The sequence below is a fragment of the Tamandua tetradactyla genome, chromosome 5 (genome assembly GCF_023851605.1).
Source record: "Tamandua tetradactyla isolate mTamTet1 chromosome 5, mTamTet1.pri, whole genome shotgun sequence".
Classification (NCBI taxonomy): Eukaryota; Metazoa; Chordata; class Mammalia; order Pilosa; family Myrmecophagidae; genus Tamandua; species Tamandua tetradactyla.
In genome coordinates, this window is record NC_135331.1 from 167,366,994 (window position 1) to 167,386,283 (window position 19,290).

Here is a 19,290-nt window from a genome sequence, read left to right on the forward strand (position 1 = left end):
GAATTGAGGGAGGATATAAAGAAGGCAAGGAATGAACAAAAAGAAGAAATCGAAAGTCTGAAAAAACAAATCACAGAACTTATGGGAATGAAAGGCACGTTAGAAGAGATGAAAAAAAAGTGGAAACCTACAGTGGTAGATTTCGAGAGGCAGAACATAGGATTAGTGAACTGGAGGACGGAACATCTGAAATCTGACAAGAAAAAGAAAATATAGGGAAAAAATGGAAAAATATGAGCAGGGACTCAGGGAATTGAAGGACAATATGAAGCACATGAATATACGTGTTGTGGGTGTCCCAGAAGGAGAAGAGAAGGGAAAAGGAGGAGAAAAACTAATGGAGGAAATTATCACTGAAAATTTCCCAACTCTTATAAAAGACTTAAAATTACAGATCCAAGAAGTGCAGCGTACCCCAAAGAGAGTAGATCCAAATAGACGTACTCCAAGAAATTTACTAATCAGAATGTCAGAGGTCAAAAAGAAAGAGAGAATCTTGAAAGCAGCAAGAGAAAAGCAATCCATCACATACAAGGGAAACCCAATAAGACTATGCGTAGATTGCTCAGCAGAAACCACGGAGATGAGAAGACAGTGGGATGATATATTTAAATTATTAAAAGAGAAAAACTGCCAATCAAGAATTCTATATCCAGCAAAACTGTCCTTCAAAAAATGAGGGAGAAATTAAAACATTCTCGGACAAAAAAATCACTGAGAGAATTTGTGACCAAGAGACCAGCTCTGCAAGAAATACTAAAGGGAACACTAGAGACAGATATGAAGGCAGAAGAGAGAGGTGTGGAGAAGAGTGTAGAAAGGAAAACTATGAGTAAAGGTAAAAAGAAGGAAAATTAGAAGGACATATAAAAGCCAAAAGGCAAAATGGTAGAGGAGGGTACTGCCTGGGCAGTAATAACACTGAATGTTGATGGATTAAGCTTCCCAATCGGGGGACATGGACTGACAGAATGGATTAGGGAACAGGACCCATCTATATGCTGCCTCTACTCAAAGGACATGAGGGCAAGGACAAAAATGGACATTTGCACACCAATGTTTATAGAAGCATTATTTACAATTACCAAAAGATGGAAACAGCCAAAATGTCCATCAACAGACGGGTGGCTAAACAAACTGTGGTATATACATATGATGGAATATTATGCAGCTGTAGGACAGAATAAAGTTATGAAGTATGTAACAACATGGATGGACCTTAAGGACATTATGCTGAGTGAGATTAGCCAGAAACAAAAGGGCAAATACTGTATGGTCTCACTGATATGAACTGACATTAGTGAATAAACTTGGAGAATTTCGTTGGTAACAGAGACCATCAGGAGATAGAAATAGGGTAAGATATTGGGTAATTGGAGCTGAAGGGATACAGATTGTGCAACAGGGCTGAATGTAAAAACTCAGAAGTGGACAGCACAATACTACCTAACTGTAATACAATAATGTTAGAACACTGAATGAAGCTGAATGTGAGAATGGTAGAGGGAAGAGGGCTGGGGGCACAAATGAAATCAGAAAGAAAGATAGATGATAAAGATTGAGATGGTATAATCTAGGATTGCCTAGAGCGTATAGTGACAGTGACTAAATGTACAAATTTTTAAAATGTTTTTGCATGAGGAAGAACAAAGGAATGTCATTACTGCAGGGTGCTGAAAATAGATGACATTTAATAATTTGAAATTTCAACTTATGTGTGAGACTAAAGCAAAAAATGTTTATTTGATACAAAATTTATATTTTGACTAGTGCATTTCCCAATGTAACTTATATAGATAGCTTGGTTGAACAACATAAGTACATGGAACCTTGGGTAGGACATGAGATTTTGTTGGTTTGTCCAGAGTGATGCCCCAATGAATCCCAGAGTGATTTGATCAGTGAGCAGAAAAGTATTTGCAAAGTCCCTTTGGGTAATGGTTGAGAACGGGGGAAAATTCAACCCCTCCAAGTTGAATTCTTGATATTCTCACAAGCAATGTGGACAACCAAAGCTATAGGCTGAGCCCCCAGTCTTTGGGCTTAACCCCACAAAGGATAGGTCAAGCCTACTTAAAATTAGGCCCAAGAGTCACCCCCAAGAGAACTCTTTTGTTGCTCAGATGTGGCCTCTCTATCCAGCCAACACAACAAGCAAACTCACCACCCTTCCCCTGTCTACATGGGACATGCCTCCCAGGAGTGTGGACCTTCCTGGCAATGTGGGACAGAAATCCTAGAATGAGCTGAGACTCAGCACCAAGGGATTGAGAAAAACTCTAGAATGAGCTGAGACCCAGCATCAAGGGATTGAGAAAACTCTCTGGACCAAAAGGGGAAGAGTGAAATGAGACAAAGTATCAATGGCTAAGAGATTCCAGAGTCCAGAGGTTATCCTGGAGGTTATTCTTATGCATTAAGTAGATATGACCTTGTTATCCAAGAGGAAATGAAGAGGCTAGAGGGAACTGCCTGAAAATGTAGAGCTGAGTTCCAGTAGCCATGTTTCTTGATGATGATTGTATAATGATATAGCTTTCACAATGTGACTGTGTGATTGTGAAAACCTTGTGTCTGATGTTCCTTTTATCTACCTTGTCAACAGATGAGTAGAACATAGGGAATAAAAATGAATAATAGGGGGAGCAAATGTTAAAACAAATTTAGTTTGAAATGCTAGTGATCAATGAAAGGGAGGGGTAAGGGTTATGGTATGTATAATTTTTTTTTCTGTTTTCATTTTATTTTTCTGTTGTCTTTTTATTTCTTTTTCTGAATTGATGCAAATGGTCTAAGAAACGATCATGATGATGAATATGCAAGTAGGTGATGATATTGTGAATTACTGATTATATATATAGAATGGAATGATCACATATTAAGAATGTTTGTGTTTCTTTCCTGTAATTTTTTTTAATTTAAAAATTAATTAAAAAAATTAAAAAACATAGAACTTTTTAATCTGTGAAACTAGTGTGGCTTATCGGAGGGTCAACTAGAGATCTTATAGCTGTTAGATAATCGTGTGTTTAATCCTGGGTTTGGGGATACTATTTGCTTACTAACGTAAATATCCCACACTTTACTTTTGAACCAAATTAGACTTTCTTTACATATTAAGTTTTCATTCCATACTCCTTGTGTCTAGGCCCATGCTTTCTCGTGGGAGATACATCGGGACCTTGGCTTCATTACTGATGTTATGAAATTTATTGAATGCATTGGACTGTGCTTTAGCGTTGCTATATTTCCCAGTTTATCAAAAAAAAATTACGTAAATATGCTTTTGTCTTAGATCACTGCTACAGTGAGAAACTTGGTTGACTCACCACTAGCAAGGAGAAACTTGCTGAGCATCAGTGCCCTTCCTGAGCTCTGTACAGTGATGGAGCAGTACGTGGCCGATAAGGACGTCTGTACCAACGTCGCCAGGATATTCAGGTAGGCAGATGAGGAAGACAAAAGAAAACAGCCTAACAAAAAAAATGCTTCTGCTTATAATTTGGGTTATTATTAGTTGATGTGTGCATGTGTGACAGGCAAGGAATCCTTGTTTTGCTTTTTATTTCATCTAGCAGAAAAAGTAAATCTAGTTTAAAAGAAGTAATTTAACCTCATGACTCCATTTCTAACATGTGACTCTAAACTCGTTAATTATAAGTCATTTTAGTTCCTTGGTGAGTTGTGAGTTAGCCTAGTATTTTTATCTGCCCACCCCCACCACACACACAAAATCTACCTTTACACTTACTGCAGATAAAGAGCGAAACCACAAAACGTGACAAGCATCCTGTACTCTTAAAACCTAATACTCAGAGTTTTAACTCGAAAGTGAAGGTCATCACTTAAAAAATCTGATCTGACTTGATTTGCAATAGAAGGTAATTTTATTCAGTTGTTTGACTGAACTTGGGCTCACACAGTCACTAGTCAGGTCTGGATGGACTTTATCCCAGAGTGATGCCCAGTTGAATCCAGGTCACCGCAGAGCAAGATGTTAAATTGTACGGCTGTATTTCCTCCCTTACTGCTGTCTGTCAGTGTCTTCACATACTGGTCTTAGAAAGACTGGGGCCTTTGTGAACTATAACATCGCAGTTCCTTTTAGAAATAGAAAAATCCCCCAAGACGGGGTTGGTAATTGACGCTGGTACGAGGATGCGACTACAGACTGATCTTTTAGCACCACACTTTCAGGCATTCTCCTGAGCTTTGTTCTGGGTACTTAATTCTCTCATTTTGAAGCTTTTTAAAATCATAAATAATTTATTTTTGTGTCTGGAGGCACGTAGGAGTCCAATTTAATTTTTTCCCCATGTGGCTATTCAATGACCCCAGCTCCATATATTTAACATGCCATCCTTTTCTCATTCATTGCTAATGCCTCGTTGGCTGTATACTGGCTTCCCATATATGTAGGTCTGTTTCTGGACATTCGTTTTGATGTATCCTCAGACCATCAGTACCCTGTTTTTATTACTATAGATTTCTCTTAAGTCTTGGTATCAGGCAAAATGGATCCCCCATTTGTTTTCCTCCATTAAAACCATCCAGACCCTTCTTGTTCGTTCCTCTTCCATATGTATTTGGTAACCAGTTAAAGTCCATGATAGAAACTTTGGAATTTTTAATGGAATTACTCTGAATATGTAGATTAATTGGGGTGGGGTGGGGAAAGTTGGCATCTTTGTGATGAGTCTTTCATCCATAAATATTTATAAAATTATATTGAAAGAAATTATATTTTCCTTCAATATAATTTTAAATTTTCTTCATGAGGATTTTGCACATCTTTTGCTAGATTTCTCCTAGACCCTTCATGTTTTTTTTTTTGTTTAACTGCAATTAAGCATGCTATCTTAAAATAAAATTATTTTCTAATAGGTTGTTGCTGGTGAATATGAACAGCAATCTTAGTGAGCATTAGGTTTCAGAATTTGTCTGGATTTTCTATGCTTAATACCTGCAAATAAGATAAATTTTGTTCCTTTCCAGTTAGTTTAACTTTTCTCCCCTGCCTCCACCTCCTTCTTGGTCTTATTTTTGGGGATTTCCAGTATAAAGTTATGAGAGTGTTGGGCCTGCTACCTTTCTCCTGATTTAAAAAGAAATATTTTTATTATTTCACCTGTTGAAAATATTTGTAATATGTTTTTGTAGATACCCCATAGAAGGCTAAGAAGAGTTTTTCTTGTCATTGGGTGTTGAATTTTTCTCAAATTGTTGTCCTGAATCTATTTTGACTGTGGATTTTCTTCTTAAGAAATTAAGAAGAAAATTAGATTAGTAGGTTTACTCATGGTTTAACCATTATATGTTTCTGGGTTTGGTTAACTAATATTTTGTTTCCATAGTCATGAGTTACATTTTACTGTAATTTTATTTTCTCATTGTCCTTGTCTGGTTTTAGTGCTAAGTTTATACTTGTCTCATAAAATGAATTGGGAAGTACTCCAAATTTTTCTCTGTAAGAATTTGTGAAAATTAAATCTGTTTTTTTTAAAAAGTTTGTAGAACTTGTGTGAAAAACCATTTTATGCTAATGTGTTTGCGTGTGTGTATATGTGTGTGTATGAATGTATTATTGCTACTGATTCAGTTGAACAGTTAGATGTTTAGTCATTCTTCCTATTTCTTCCTTTTCTTTCAAAAAGTTACATTTTTCTAGAAACTTTGCCTTTGTATCTAAGTTTTCAAACAATCTTAAGTCATTCAAAATATCGTTTTCTTATCCTTTTAAACTATTACATCTTTAGTTATGTTCCTGTTTTATTTTATTCACTTATATTTATTTTACTTACTTATAAGTACTTATGTGGTACTTTCTGCCAGGCAATATTTTAAGCAATTTCCAAATACTAATTTGTTTAATCCTTATAACAACTTCTTAAGGTAGATGCTATTATTATCATTTTCATTTTGCATGTGTGGAAACATACATAGAGAAGTTCACTAGTTTTCCCAGCTTACACAGATAGTAACCGGTGAGCTGCAATTTAAAAAAAACAAGTAGTAGTCTGGCTCTTGAATTCATACTTTTAGCCACTATGTTACACCACATCTTCATTGTTAATATTGCTTCTCATTCCTAATTTTGATTATTGGTAACTTTTTTCTTTTTTTTTCATCAGCCTTGCCAATTTCATTAATATTTACATAGAGCCAACAGATTTATTGATCCAGTCTCTATATTTTTTTCTTTTTCTGTTTTATTCCTTCTGTTCTTAAAACAGATAAGAATCCTTTCTTCTGATTTCTTTTGGCACATTATATTTTTCTTCTTATAACATTTTAACCCAAAGCTCAACTTCTTCCTTTTCAGCTTTTGAAGGCTATAATTCTTCCTCTAAATACTGTTTTGGCTGCATCTCATGGATTTTGATTTGCAGTGTTTTTGTTATTCAAGTCTAAATATTTTCTAATTTTCATTTTTCTTTGACCTATAATTATGTTTTTAAATTTTCAAAAGTATCTTTTTAAATATGTATTTTTAATTGGTTTCTAATTTAATGACACTTTGATGAGAGAATGTGGTCTGTGATACACCAGTGCTCTGAAATTTGTTGAAACTTGTTTATGACCTCGTATAAGATCAATTTTTAAAATATTAATGTTTTACCTATTTATCTGTCAATTACTGAGAGAGATTCAGGGAAATCTCTTAATTTAATATGGGTTTGTCAATATTACCTTGTGGGGTTATTTTCCTTTGTTTTTGCTTTAGATATTTTGAAGGTATTTTAAAGGGTTTTGCCATAAGGTCTGTTTTACCTGATATTAATAAAGCTCAACCAGCATTATCTTGGTTAATGGTTGCCTCATATATTAGAGTAGTTTCACATTTGCTCTTGCTAGGTTCTCAGGGGATTTGTTGGTATCCAACCAGATTTTAGGTAAATTTCTTAGTTTGCATTTTCTGGATCAGGTAAGTACTATATACGCACACCCCATATTTGTGTTATAGGTTTTGAGTTTCTATTTTCCAAAGAACCTTTTTTTATTTTCTCCCTCTCTCCCACAGAGTCTGAGCAAGGAGAAAGCTTCCTTACTGTTTCTTTGGACTAGTGTGTGGAGTATTTCTATACTCCTTTTCATGAACTGAGCAAACCTTTGATGGTCTGCATATAAAATGATGCTATGTGTGTTTGAATTTTATAGGAAAATAAAGTTCATTTTTATTTCCCCATTTGGCCCTTCTGCAGCAAACTTACTTCTTACCATGACTGCTGTGTAGCCTTGGCCAGCTATTCCAGATGTTATGCCTTGTTTTTGAAACTGATCAACAAATACCAGAAGAAGCAGGTCAGTTCTTCCTGCCTAATCCTTCAGGGTGTCTGTGTTTTGTTGGGTTTGTGTAGCCCATGTTGAATGACTGTATTTTTGAACATGCATGTTTGTATTAGAAGCTTCCATTACATGCGGTGTTAGGAAAGGACACAGTAAGTTACCAGTAGGTGCTGGGGAAGAGAGTGGTTTGAGGCATGGAATGTTTTAGGAGGATCCCTGCTTTAAGGGGGAAGGTGGATCGACTAAAACAGTGTTGTTCCATTCTGTGCTCTGTAAATTATCTGCATCAGAGGCACCTTGAGGTGGGAAAGGAGGCCTGCTACTTAAGGAGGTAGGATCTCAAGGCTCCACCCTGGCTGGGCCTATGGAGTCAGGTGGGTAAGGTAGGCCTGGCCATCTGTATTCTAAGGAACCCAAGGGTTTCTGATGCAAGCTAAATTTGGGTCCCTTCTATACTGGGTATACCGCGATGAATGACCCAACAAAAATCCTGTAATTCTTTGACCCTGTTATATTTAGAAGATGAAACTCCTAGGTAAATTATTTAAATGATATATAATGTATTAGGATAAAAATGTATATTGTTTTTAAAAAAAGATGTACTCACAAATGATTCCTTCAATAAAATTATAATTGTGCAAATATTAATTTTTAATTGTAAATTTTTGAATACTTATTGAATACAGTATGTTTTATTCACCTTTATAAATGATTAAAGCAAATTAAAGATCATTAAGCCATGCATACAGAGATAATAAGGGATTTTATATATTTAATTTTTAAGAAATTTATTTACAAATATGCACTTGAATTATTGATTCTAGGTACTTGGATTACAAATACTTTTCCCCTATGTATCATGTTTACTCTAAATTACATTTGTTTGAATGAAAGATTTCAAGGTACTAGAATTTGCCAAGGTGAAGAATGAATTCGATTACTCTACATTAAAGTAGTCATAATCATAATCTGTGGTTCATTAAGTGTCCCTGAAATATTTATTGGTTTACATTTTGGAACAATATATTATCATAACTGTAATCTTTGGACAAATGCATTACCCAGTGAACTGGGATGTTTAAAAGTTTAGACATTCTGATTCCTGATTTTTTTTTAAGATGACATTGAAAGATTTCTATTAGATGTTATTATTATAGATTATTGTTGTAGATTATTAGGCTTTGCATATTTATTTTATGGTTTTTAATTGTAATTTCATTTTACTGTCATTATTCTTTTTTGTCTTGGTGTGGGTATCTTGGGCATCTTAGATGACTGAAACTGGAAAAGACCTCTTTGCCTTGTTCTAGAATTTTCAAATGTGGGTGAAAGAAAGCGCTTCCATTTTAGTCGCATGATTTCAAATTATGTCATAACCTGTAATATTTGAAAAAGAAAGAAGCCTGTGAGTTGAGTACTGACAAATAGCTCTGTTGTTTTATAGCAATAGTAGAAACCGTTTTGTTTCCCTAATAGCAGCTTAGATGGCAGCTATGGTTAATAAACCAACAAAAATCCTGGTATCTTGCCAATATTAGATACTCAAGATGTTAGTATGGTTAAGGGTATGATTTTTTTTTTCTGTTTGAGGGATTAAATGTTCTAGAATTGAATTGAAACAAAATTTCACTTACTGTTCACTGATCTGCTTTTCATTTTACACCAATCACAATACACAAAATTGATATTCAAAAAAGTCATGTTTATCTCTGCTGACTTAACCTTGTTTTCCTATTAAGATTATTTTGGTCTAAAGAAGACTGAAGAGCACCTTGCAAACTATATGTTCAGAACCATCAAAAAATGGATAATTTATCCCATTAATCACCAAGCTTATTTTAATCATCCCGTGGTGAAAATCTTATACATTTCCTTACATTCTTAGAAGATATTAAATATGATTTGCCCTCTTTCTGATGCCCAGGGTCATTATTTTAAGCGCTAATAATTGTAATAGGGGCTGTTTGTCCCACGCTAAGAGCCCGAGTCTATTGATGAAGTTCTTCAAATGCCTGTATCTTCTTTTTGTAGTTTTTCTCTCATTTCCTTTTCTATTGTTGCCTCTGCCTTTGGTAGTCTTCCCCTGCCCTTTTACAAGTATTTGATTGCAAGCAGCAGGGGAAGCTTGTTAAAAATAATACCTAACACGTCTAAAGTAAAAATGAGTGTGAGTAGTCTCTTACGAGAAGGCCCTCAGGAACTCTTCAATAAAAGTTCTTCAAAGGCCAATTCATATTTCAAGCTGGAGCTCTCATGTCTCCTTCTCTGTGAAGACTCCCAAGGCCACCCAGTTCTTCCCTCAGTGAGCTCTGGGGCATTTTGGAAATACCTCCACTATTGTGCCTCTTGTGTGAACTGTGCATCATTTTAGATGAAAGACTTTAACATAGCTAGTGCACCCAGCTAGTGTACCCAGAGCCAAGGTGTGAGCCCAGTCCCTACGTCTTCGTAGTCCATGTTCTTAACCACTTCACTATTATTAAGAAAAATCATTCAAATGTTCGAAATAAACTGTGGGGTGGGAGGAAGGTTCTCTTTACAATGTTGTGCTGGAGCCTGATTTAACAGGCCTGTCCAGGGATTATTTAATTCTCTAAGAGAATGTATCTGTGTTTGAATTTGCTGTTTGCTATTTGATTAGAGTCTAGACACTATGAAGTTACACATTAATTTGTAGATTTCTATATGGTAGAAAAGATAGCCTTAAAAGTTATGATTTTATTACCCTAGAGGCTAAAGTCAATTTTGTATCTGACCTAGGAATCTTATTTTAACATTCTTAGAAAACCTTTGTAAGTGCCCGGTTCTTCAAATGTTCTTGGAACCAACTTTACCATTATATTGACTTCCTAATTAATGAGACAATTTTTTTAATACATTCATTTTATATTTATATGAGTCATGTTTTCATTTTTAAAAAATTAAACTTTGATTCTATACTGTCTTTTGTTAACATTAAAAATTGAAATGTTATAGTTTTGAGCTTCTCTCATTTTTTTCTAGTAAGGAAGATAGGTACATAATTTATATTTTCCTTAAAATCAGAATATTTTGGAAGAGTAAGGAAAGAACTCAGACTACTGGAAAGCAGTTATATCCCACTTGAATACCTTAATTGTTGACCAAAAGCTTACATACCACTTTATAAATATTTATTCTCTGGTTCTTTACAGAAAGTCTCCTCACCCACTATGGGAGTTGCTAAAGGACACAAACCTTGTCTTGATAAATCTGGGATGAAAAAAATATCTGGGATGAAGCTTAGCATAGCATTCACATGAGCAGGGCTGAAAGAATGAACTGTATGTGAAATGCTTTGGAATCTGTGAAGTATCATAAAATTTTTTTTAGTACTCAAATATTTCTTTAAATATTTACTTTCCTCTTCCTAGTTTAGAGGAGGAAATAAGTTTTTTTCACAGTTTGGCATTGGTGGACTGCCATACACGACAGCAAGACAGAAATGATGGTTTTTTGACTTATTTCAGACCAGCACAGCTTCTCAGGTTCATGCTCCCCCAGACATAGGGGCCCATTTGAAAACTATTTGCTTTTGCTTTTTCCCAGCAATTAGAGTAATTTCCAGAAATCCCACACTGTGTTCTGATGTAAGTGAATTAATTTATGGTGGTGAATTGCTTCGCTACACCTGAGATTCACTTGGACATTAAAGCTTGGAGCAGATCTATGAAATGGAAATCAGCCCTCCAGCAACCTACTTAAATGCAATGATCACTTCCTATAACTATTTTTATTTCAGCCCTTGGAAATGTTTCTGAAAGACTAACTTGGGTGGTAGAAATATTCTTTGGGAGCTTCATAGTCTCAATACACGCAGTTATCACCAAGTGATTAAACAATCAAACAAGCAACAGGATATCTGTATTCTGAGAGGTTGGGGTTGCCTCTGTTTTGGAACTCGTGTTTAAATTAAATCATGTTCATGACTTACCGTGTTGTTAAAGAACAAGGAAACAAAAAACAATTTCCAAAGAAAAACCTTCTTTAGTAATAAATAAAATATCACCTGCACACACCTCTTCAAATGAAGTCCCTGTGGAGAGCTTCCACAGTCCAGCAGGGGCAAAATCTTGCTTTGAACCAGGTGTCACCAGGGCTGCTGCTGTTGGGGGCCATAGAGTCCCCCTCCCACCATCTGCTGCTGTTTCCCATTAAAAAAAAAAAAAAAAAGATGGCAATGATATGAAAAAATACCAAGGGTAAAAAGGTTTCACGCTGCTACTTTTACTTTCTCCCTTCTCTTCTTGCGATAAGGACTGATTTTGGCACGTAAGAATGGGTCTTTTTAAATGTACTCACCCTTTTTCTATCAGGCCAGTCCATAATTTGAAGGGTAGTGGAGTCTTTCTCTGTGTTGTGGGAATATTTACAAGGGACATGGATTTATGTTATTTTTAAGAAGTGGTATTTTAAAAACATGGAGAGGATGTAAAGGTGGTAAGATTTCTAGTTCTTTCTTGACTTTGAATCAGTGGCTCACAAACTTGGCTGATGATCCGAATCACCTGGGGAGATTTAAAAATTGCACTTTCTCAGGCCCCACCCTAGATGACTGGATTCAAGTCTGGGATGGCATCCAAGAACCTACTTTTAAGAGTCTCTTCCAGTGACTCATATGAGCAGCAAGTTTGGGAACCTATGGAATAAATTATTAAGGTGGTTCCTTTCTCCAATATTGATATCCGTTTTCTCCAAAACTTCCAGAGACTTAAAGTGAAAATCAGATCAGCCACACAACATCTTTCTCTGCGGGAGGAGGTGGGGGGTTGTCCCTGAAAGTGAGTCTCCCTGATAAAGTAGGAACCCCGTCACCAGCCAGGTGTGACTGAGGGTCCCCCGACGTGAGTGGTGATAACCACCTGCCTTTTCAACCAGCTGCTGAGGGTGGGAAAGCCAGACTCTCCCACGAATTTTCTCTGCCAGACTTGTGTCAAAACCAGCTGTCCCAAAGTCAAACCCATTTGATAATAGGGCCATTGTGTTGATAAAACTTCAGAAATTGGTCCAAGGAGAGCCAAGCCCAGGACATGGTCTTCTCCTGTGAGACCCTCAGAACTAGCTGCTGGGAGGGAGGGGGTGACAGTCGCTGGACAAGGCACAGGTTGTTGATTCTTTTGGTAGTGAAACAGCTGCCAAACTGTATTGTTAAAATAATCACCAAATGTGTCCTGCTTTGAGAAAATACAGTATACTCATATCTAAACCTTAAGTTTGAAAAACAGAGTTGAGAGTGATTAGTGGTAAATTCTCTTTGAAGGTAATGATATCCTTTCAACCTCTGCCTTCCCTAATTTATTTTAAATAAAACATGGTTTTCTTTACAGATCTTCTCTTTGCACATAGCCCTTCAGAGCAGTGGGTCTCTGTCTGTATGACTGTGGTAGACAGCCAGGGGCTTTTGTTTATTAACTGTCTCCGAGAGGAGAAATCCACCCCTCTCAGCTCTTTCAAAGGGCTTCCGCAGGGCAAACCAGAGAAACTTCTTTTGGCTCCTGTCTGTGAAGTTAATTTGTCCAAGTTATTTGTACAACGATTAACTCCAGTTTCCATACACACAAAAATTGAGATGAAAACCCAGCATTTCAGTCTACTCGATACAGTTTGAAAAGCTGAACTTTAGTGTTAGGTAAAGAATCCATTAAAAACACTGACCAAAATTCAATTAAATGACAACTCTCATTTAAGAAATGTGCACAGATTGTCTGCTTTCTGATGTAAACTGCATTTGGTACAAACCAAATGTGCCAACAGATGGGCTTAGTTAATGCTGGAATGAGTAGGGTTGATATCAACCTTTGCAAAGCAGAGCCTGCCTCTGACATCAGCGTTGCTACATTTAGCATCGCAGCAAAATTGTCTTTTTTTTTAAAGAACATGAAGGGATTCTCCCCTATGCCTTCTGTAAATATTTATTGGGCAAGAGACATAGTACAATGGCTCAAGTAAGACTTTTATAAGACCGCCATTATTTTGCAGAGATCATAGTCCACATTTATCTACATTCCCATCTTACTTGTCCATTGAACAACTGTTCTGTTTAACCCTCTCCACTTTTTAGATATGGTCAATTTCCTGTGATTTGTAAAACAGCACTGCCATCATCAGCGCCTTTACAAACACTCGGAACTGCCAAATGCATCATTTGCGCTGCTTTGAAAGTCATGCCCCTATTTTGCTACTTAAACTTCTTTTAGGATAAGACAGTGCACACTGTCTGGTTTGGAATGCTTAGGTGTTGTGGTGCTGACAGTGAGACCTGGGGTGTCTGGAGAGTGTGGGCTGAAAGCCAAACTATGTGCCTTTTTTTGGGCTGTTCTTCTCAAACGCAGCTATAGCCTTTCAGCAGTCCAGAGATAACTTGACCTCTCTTTCTCCTCCATCCTCTTTGGGGCCAGTGGGGATTGGTTAGGAAAGCACCTCCACCCCTTCCTCTGGCACCTTTATATGGTGACTTGGCTCCCAGCTGGCCCTGTGCCTCCTCTCTGGCCGGAGCATGCCTCATGGCTCTCGCCCCAGCCTCTCAGCAGGCACCTTCCCAGTAGGTGCTGCGAGCATTTGGCTGAGCTCGCTCCTTTTTTCAGTCTTGGCCTTGCTTCCACCCCTGACCGGGTGGGCCACACAATAAAACTCTTAGCTTGTTCATTCTTTCTAGCTCCTGCTGCTTTGCCTTGTGGAACTGGCTCCTCCCCCACTCAGCACAGAACCCAAATGCCTCATTTATGTCTGCTGCTTTAAAAGGAACTGAACCCAGTGAAATTCTAGCATTGTCCTGGGGCTTTTGAGTGATAGCCACATTGGGAGGCATGTAGTAGGTGCTCAATAAGTTCTGATGGAGTGACTAGATATATAGAGGGATCAAGTATAATCTCTTCTGAGTTTTAAATGATTTTCTACATAAATTCTTGATTTTGAGTCTCTGACATCTCAGATTCTTCCATTTTATATAGTTAAACCCTATGCAAACTGTTGAGCCACTCTCAGCACTTTAAGGTTAATTTGAGTTTTTGCAGTGGTAATGCACTGTTTTCCAGATTGGTAAAATGCATCTGTTCTTCAGCCAACTGTAGGCTCAATTAATGTTTGGGTTTGTTTAGGGGTGGAAAGTTGGGTAAATGTTGTAAATTACAAATCTTGATTGAGCTCTCAATTCCAGATTGCATGAGAAATTTTCAAAAAATTTTTAATGGGGTGTCTTAGTTAATTTAATTTTCTGATTAAGAGAGGGTTCATCTTAATTTAAGCACCTTAAGACTCCTTCAGTTTCAGCCTGCTTTTGAAAATCTTTGTAAAATACTTACCTTTACTGTGTAGTAGTCTCCTCTCTTATGTAAGTGGAGTCTGATGAGCATAGTTTATTCTTTCTGTGATGGCTTGATATCAACGTTATGCAAAACAGTTACTTTAAGGTGTGTGAGGATAGAAGGAATGTGCTCACTTGTGCTGACTGTGGACAGGGAGTGATGTGAGGAAATGCAGCAGTGGCTTTGTGGGGTCAGATGGTGCATCAGATGTGGCATGAACATTTATTTAACAGACAGTGGTATTTTTTTTAGATGTTTTTGAGCAAAGGAATGATGTAAGAGTTGTGCTTCAAAAAGTGGTATTGGTGCTGATCACAGAAGGAGGAACCAGTAAGGGGTCTCAGATAACAATCTACACACAGGTTAACCAGTGGGCATGGAAAAGGGGAAGTACGGGGAGACTTTGACATGGTTGAGTTGAGATGACTTGGTGGCCAGTTGGTGACAGGAATGAGATACAGAGGAACCAAGATGTCACTAGGGTTGAGTCTGGGTGATTGGGAAGATGAGGTCACTGGGAATGTGGGATTTGAATTGGGGAGCTGGAGTCTGGTAAATCATCTGTAGGTACAGAGGTGATTGTTGACATGCTGGCTCTTCTCTTCACCAGCATTTGACTTTGGGGTGAGTCTTTTGATGCCTCAGTTTCCACATCTCTGAGTAGGGATGAAACCTCCTTCATTGGCTTTAGGCCAGTATATCTCACTTGGAGAGTAACAGTCAACAGCTGCTGCTGTTGTTGTTGGAACGCAACACAGACCATTCTGTTCAGCTGTGTACTGCTTCTTGTTTTGTTCCAAAGTAATTTTATTTAAAGGCTGTGGGGCCCAGTCAGATTGCAGAACATGCTTGCTCATTAGCAGCCCAACACATGCTAAACTAAAGAGAACATCCAACAGACTCTTCATGAGAGTAAGCCTCATGATCAAGAGTATGGCCTATTGATTTGGGTATCCCTAAGGTTTGATACAGTATCAGGGAATTCCTTGATAGTAAAGTTTAATAGTTCCATAGTCCTGCTCCCCTCCTTCAGCAGACTTTGCCAATACTTTTTGATTATCTGCTTAATATACTCTAGGATGGTTCCCGGCATTACAACAATCTATACAGATTAAAGGACCTCTTTCTTATTCTGTGCTTCCTGTGTTTCAGTTGTTCAAATGAGCTATACAGATAGGTTGAATTAGATTATGCATTACAGAAAATTTCAGTTCCAGACCAAATAAACCTTTCTTCCATTGGTCTCAAAGATTATGTGTGATTCTAAAACATAGACACTGACTTCCTTACCCCTATGTTCTGAATTACTTTAACCCCAACCTGTTCTGCTTTGTTCTTATCTCTGAATATCAGGTTACATATATGAAACAGCCTATCAAAATCCAGAAATAATAATCACCACTCTGGACTTAATGTGTCTGCTCTAAAAGCTTGCAATCTAGCCCCTTGTTTTCTTATAAGCATTTTCTAAAGGTGACCATACCGTTGTTGTTCTTTTGTTCCTGGCTTATTTTGTCTCATCAAACGTCCCACGTGTTCATTCACTTGACTGCATGCCTCATGACTTTGTTCCTTTTCGTAGCAGCACAACCTTTATTCATAAGTATACACCATCGTTCGCCAATCTACTGGGTCAGTGCATCCTTCAGCCACCTGCATTCACCAGGCATCATGTAGAGGGCCCAAAGTCCACAGTCCATCAACATTCTCAAGTTTAAATAATTTCATTGGGTGGGCCACGGTGGCTCAGCAGGCGGGAATGCTCGCTTGCCATGCCAGAGGACCCAGGTTCGATTTCCAGTACCTGCCTATGTTAAAAAAAAAAAATAAAATAAAATAAAAAAAGTTTAAAAAAAAATAATTTCATTGTTCCCAAGAGACAAAAGAAAAAACCAATAAACACACCCTCACCAAATAGGAAATCTAAACCTCCTCTTAACTCTTGTCCCTCACACCATTATTTACTTCTGCTGTTGCTGTAGTGCTGATGGTTTCATTTTGAACATAGCTCATAGCATGCAATAGCAGTTTTCCCCCTGTACCCTGGACTTAAACACTCTTTATACAAGAATCATGTCTTTGAAGTAATTCTTATAAGAACTCATTCATATTTCTAGTGTGAATCAGTGGGACACGTAGATCTATACAACCCCTTTCAATCTTGTTCATCTTCAATATGGTAATATTACTTCTGGACCCACTAGAGAATCACCTTCACTCCTCTCTATTCCCTTACATTGGAGTTCAACCTCATTAGCTAGTGGGTCACCCATCTCTAGCTTCTATGTATCTGTAAGTCCCCTATATTCTGTATTATAAGTCTCTGATTATACCTTTGTGCTGGTTATAAAAGTGGAATCATATAGTATCTGTCCTTTTGTGTCTGACTAATTTTGTTCAATATAATGTCCTCAAGCCTTATCCATCTTGTCATGTGCTTCAGGACGTCATTTTGTCTTACTGCTGCATAATATTTCATTCTCTGTATATACCACATTTTGTTGATCCACTCGTCTGTTGATGGGCATTTGGTTTGTTTCCATTTTTTTGGTAATTGTGAATAATGCTGCATGAACATCGATGTGCAAATGTCTGTTTGTGTCATTGCTTTCAGCTTTTCTGGGTATACCAAGTAGTGCTATTGTTGGGTCTTGGGCAACTCGATATTTAGTTTCCTAGGGAACCGCCAAAGAGTCTTCCATAGAGGCTGCACCATTATACATTCCCACCAGCAGTGCATAAGTGTCCCAGTTTCTCTGCATCCTCTCCAACATGTATAGTTTCCTGTTTGTTTAATAGCAGCCATTCTTTTTTTTTTTTAATTTTTTTTAAACATGACAACACACAAAAACGAACATTCTTACTATATGATTATTCCATTCTTGGTATATAATCAGTCACTTACAACATCTTCACATAGTTGTATATTTATCACCATGATAATTTCTTAGAATATTTACATCAATTCAGAAAAAGAAATTTAAAAAATAAAAAAAAAACCTCATACATACCATACCCTTACCCCTCCTTCTTATTGATTGCTAGTATTTCCATCTCTCCAATGTATTAGGAAATGCACTGGTCAAATTATAAATTTTCTACCAAATAAACATTTTTTGCTTTAGTCTTATACAGAAGTTAAAGTTTTAAAATATGAATTGCCATCTATTTTCAACACCCTGCAATATTGACATTCCTTTGTTCTTCTTCATGCAAAAACATTTTTTAATTTGTTCGTTTAGTCACTATCATTGTATTCTCTAGGCATTCCTAGATTATACCATCTCAGTCTTTATCATCTATCTTTCCTTGATTTTATTTGTGCCTCCAGCCCTCTTCCCTCTGTCATTCTCACATTCAGCTTCTTTCAGTGTACTAAATTATTGTATTACAGTTAGGTAATATAGTGAATAGCAGCCATCCTTTTAAGTATGAGGTAGTATCTCATTGTAGTATTGATCTGCATTTCTCTTATAGTCAGTAAAAATGAGCATCTCATGTACTTTTGAGCCATCTGTATTTGCTCTTCAGAAAAATGCCTGTTCATATCTTTAGCCCATTTTATAATTGGATTGTTTGTTCTTTTGCTGAGTTGTATGATTTCTTTGAATACAAAGTCAAACTTTTGTCTGATATATGATTTCCAAATATTTCCTCCCATTGAGTTGGCTTCCTCTTCACCCTTTTGACAGTCTTTTGAGGTGCAGATGCATTTCATTTTGAGGAGTTCCCATTTATCTGTTTTTCTTTTGTTGCTTGTGCTTTGGGTGTAAAGTTTAGGAGTTACCTCCTATTACTAGGTATTGAAGATGTTTCCCTACATTTTCTTCCAGAAATTTTATGGTGCTAGTTCTTATATTTAGGTATTTGAGCCACTTTGAGTTAATTTTTGTGTGAGGTGTAAGATAGGGGTCCTCTTTCATTCTCTTGGCTATTGATAATCCAGTTCTTCCATGCCCCATTATTGTAAAGACTATTTTTTCCCAGTTCAGAGGATTTCAGTTGCTATTTTGAAATCAGTTGACCATAGATTTGGTGGTCTATTTCTGCACTCTCAGTCTGATTCCATAGGTCAGTGCTTCTGTCTTTGTGCCATTACCATGCTGTTTTGACCACTGTGGCTTTATAATGGCTTTTAAAGTCAGGGAGTGTTAATCCTCCCAGTTCGTTCTTTTTTTAGGATGCTTTTAGCTGTTCAGGGTCTCTTTCCCTTCCAGATGAATTTGGTAGTTAGCTTTTCCAAATCTTCAAAAGTACATTGTTGGAATTTTGACTGGTACCATGTTGATTCTGTAGATCAATTTGGGGAGAATTAACATCTTAAGTATATTTAGCCTTCCTATCCATGGGCAGGGAATGTCTTTCAACCTATTTAGGTCTCCTTTGATTTCTTTTAGCAATGTTATGTAGTTTTCTGTTTACAAGTCCTTTACATCCCTAGTTAAGTTCATTCCTAAGTAGTTGATTCTTTCAGTTGCTATTTTGAATGGATTTTTTTCCTTAACTGACTCTTCAGCTGCGTCATTGTTTGTGTATAGAAATGTTACTGATTTTTGCACATTAATTTTATATACCACCACCTTGCTGAATTTGTTTATTAGCTCAAGTAACTTTACTGTAGATTTCTCAGGATATTCTAAGTATATTATCATATCATCTGCAAATAATGAGAGTTTTACTT

The 19,290-nt window shown here is 36.9% G+C and overlaps 1 protein-coding gene across 6 annotated transcripts in view; it reads left to right on the plus strand.

Annotated features, from left to right (window-relative positions):
• Positions 1–19,290, plus strand: part of ARMC2 (armadillo repeat containing 2) — a 143,838-nt gene that overhangs the window by 75,765 nt on the left and 48,783 nt on the right. For all 6 annotated transcript variants that reach the window (XR_013176332.1, XM_077162592.1, XM_077162591.1 and 3 more), the window contains exons 11-12: positions 3,296–3,441; positions 7,203–7,302. Coding sequence is in view for 5 of the 6 variants with exons in the window: in XM_077162592.1 (XP_077018707.1) it covers positions 3,296–3,441; positions 7,203–7,302 (246 nt within the window). In the remaining variant the exon portion in view is untranslated. The remainder of the gene's footprint in view (positions 1–3,295; positions 3,442–7,202; positions 7,303–19,290) is intronic.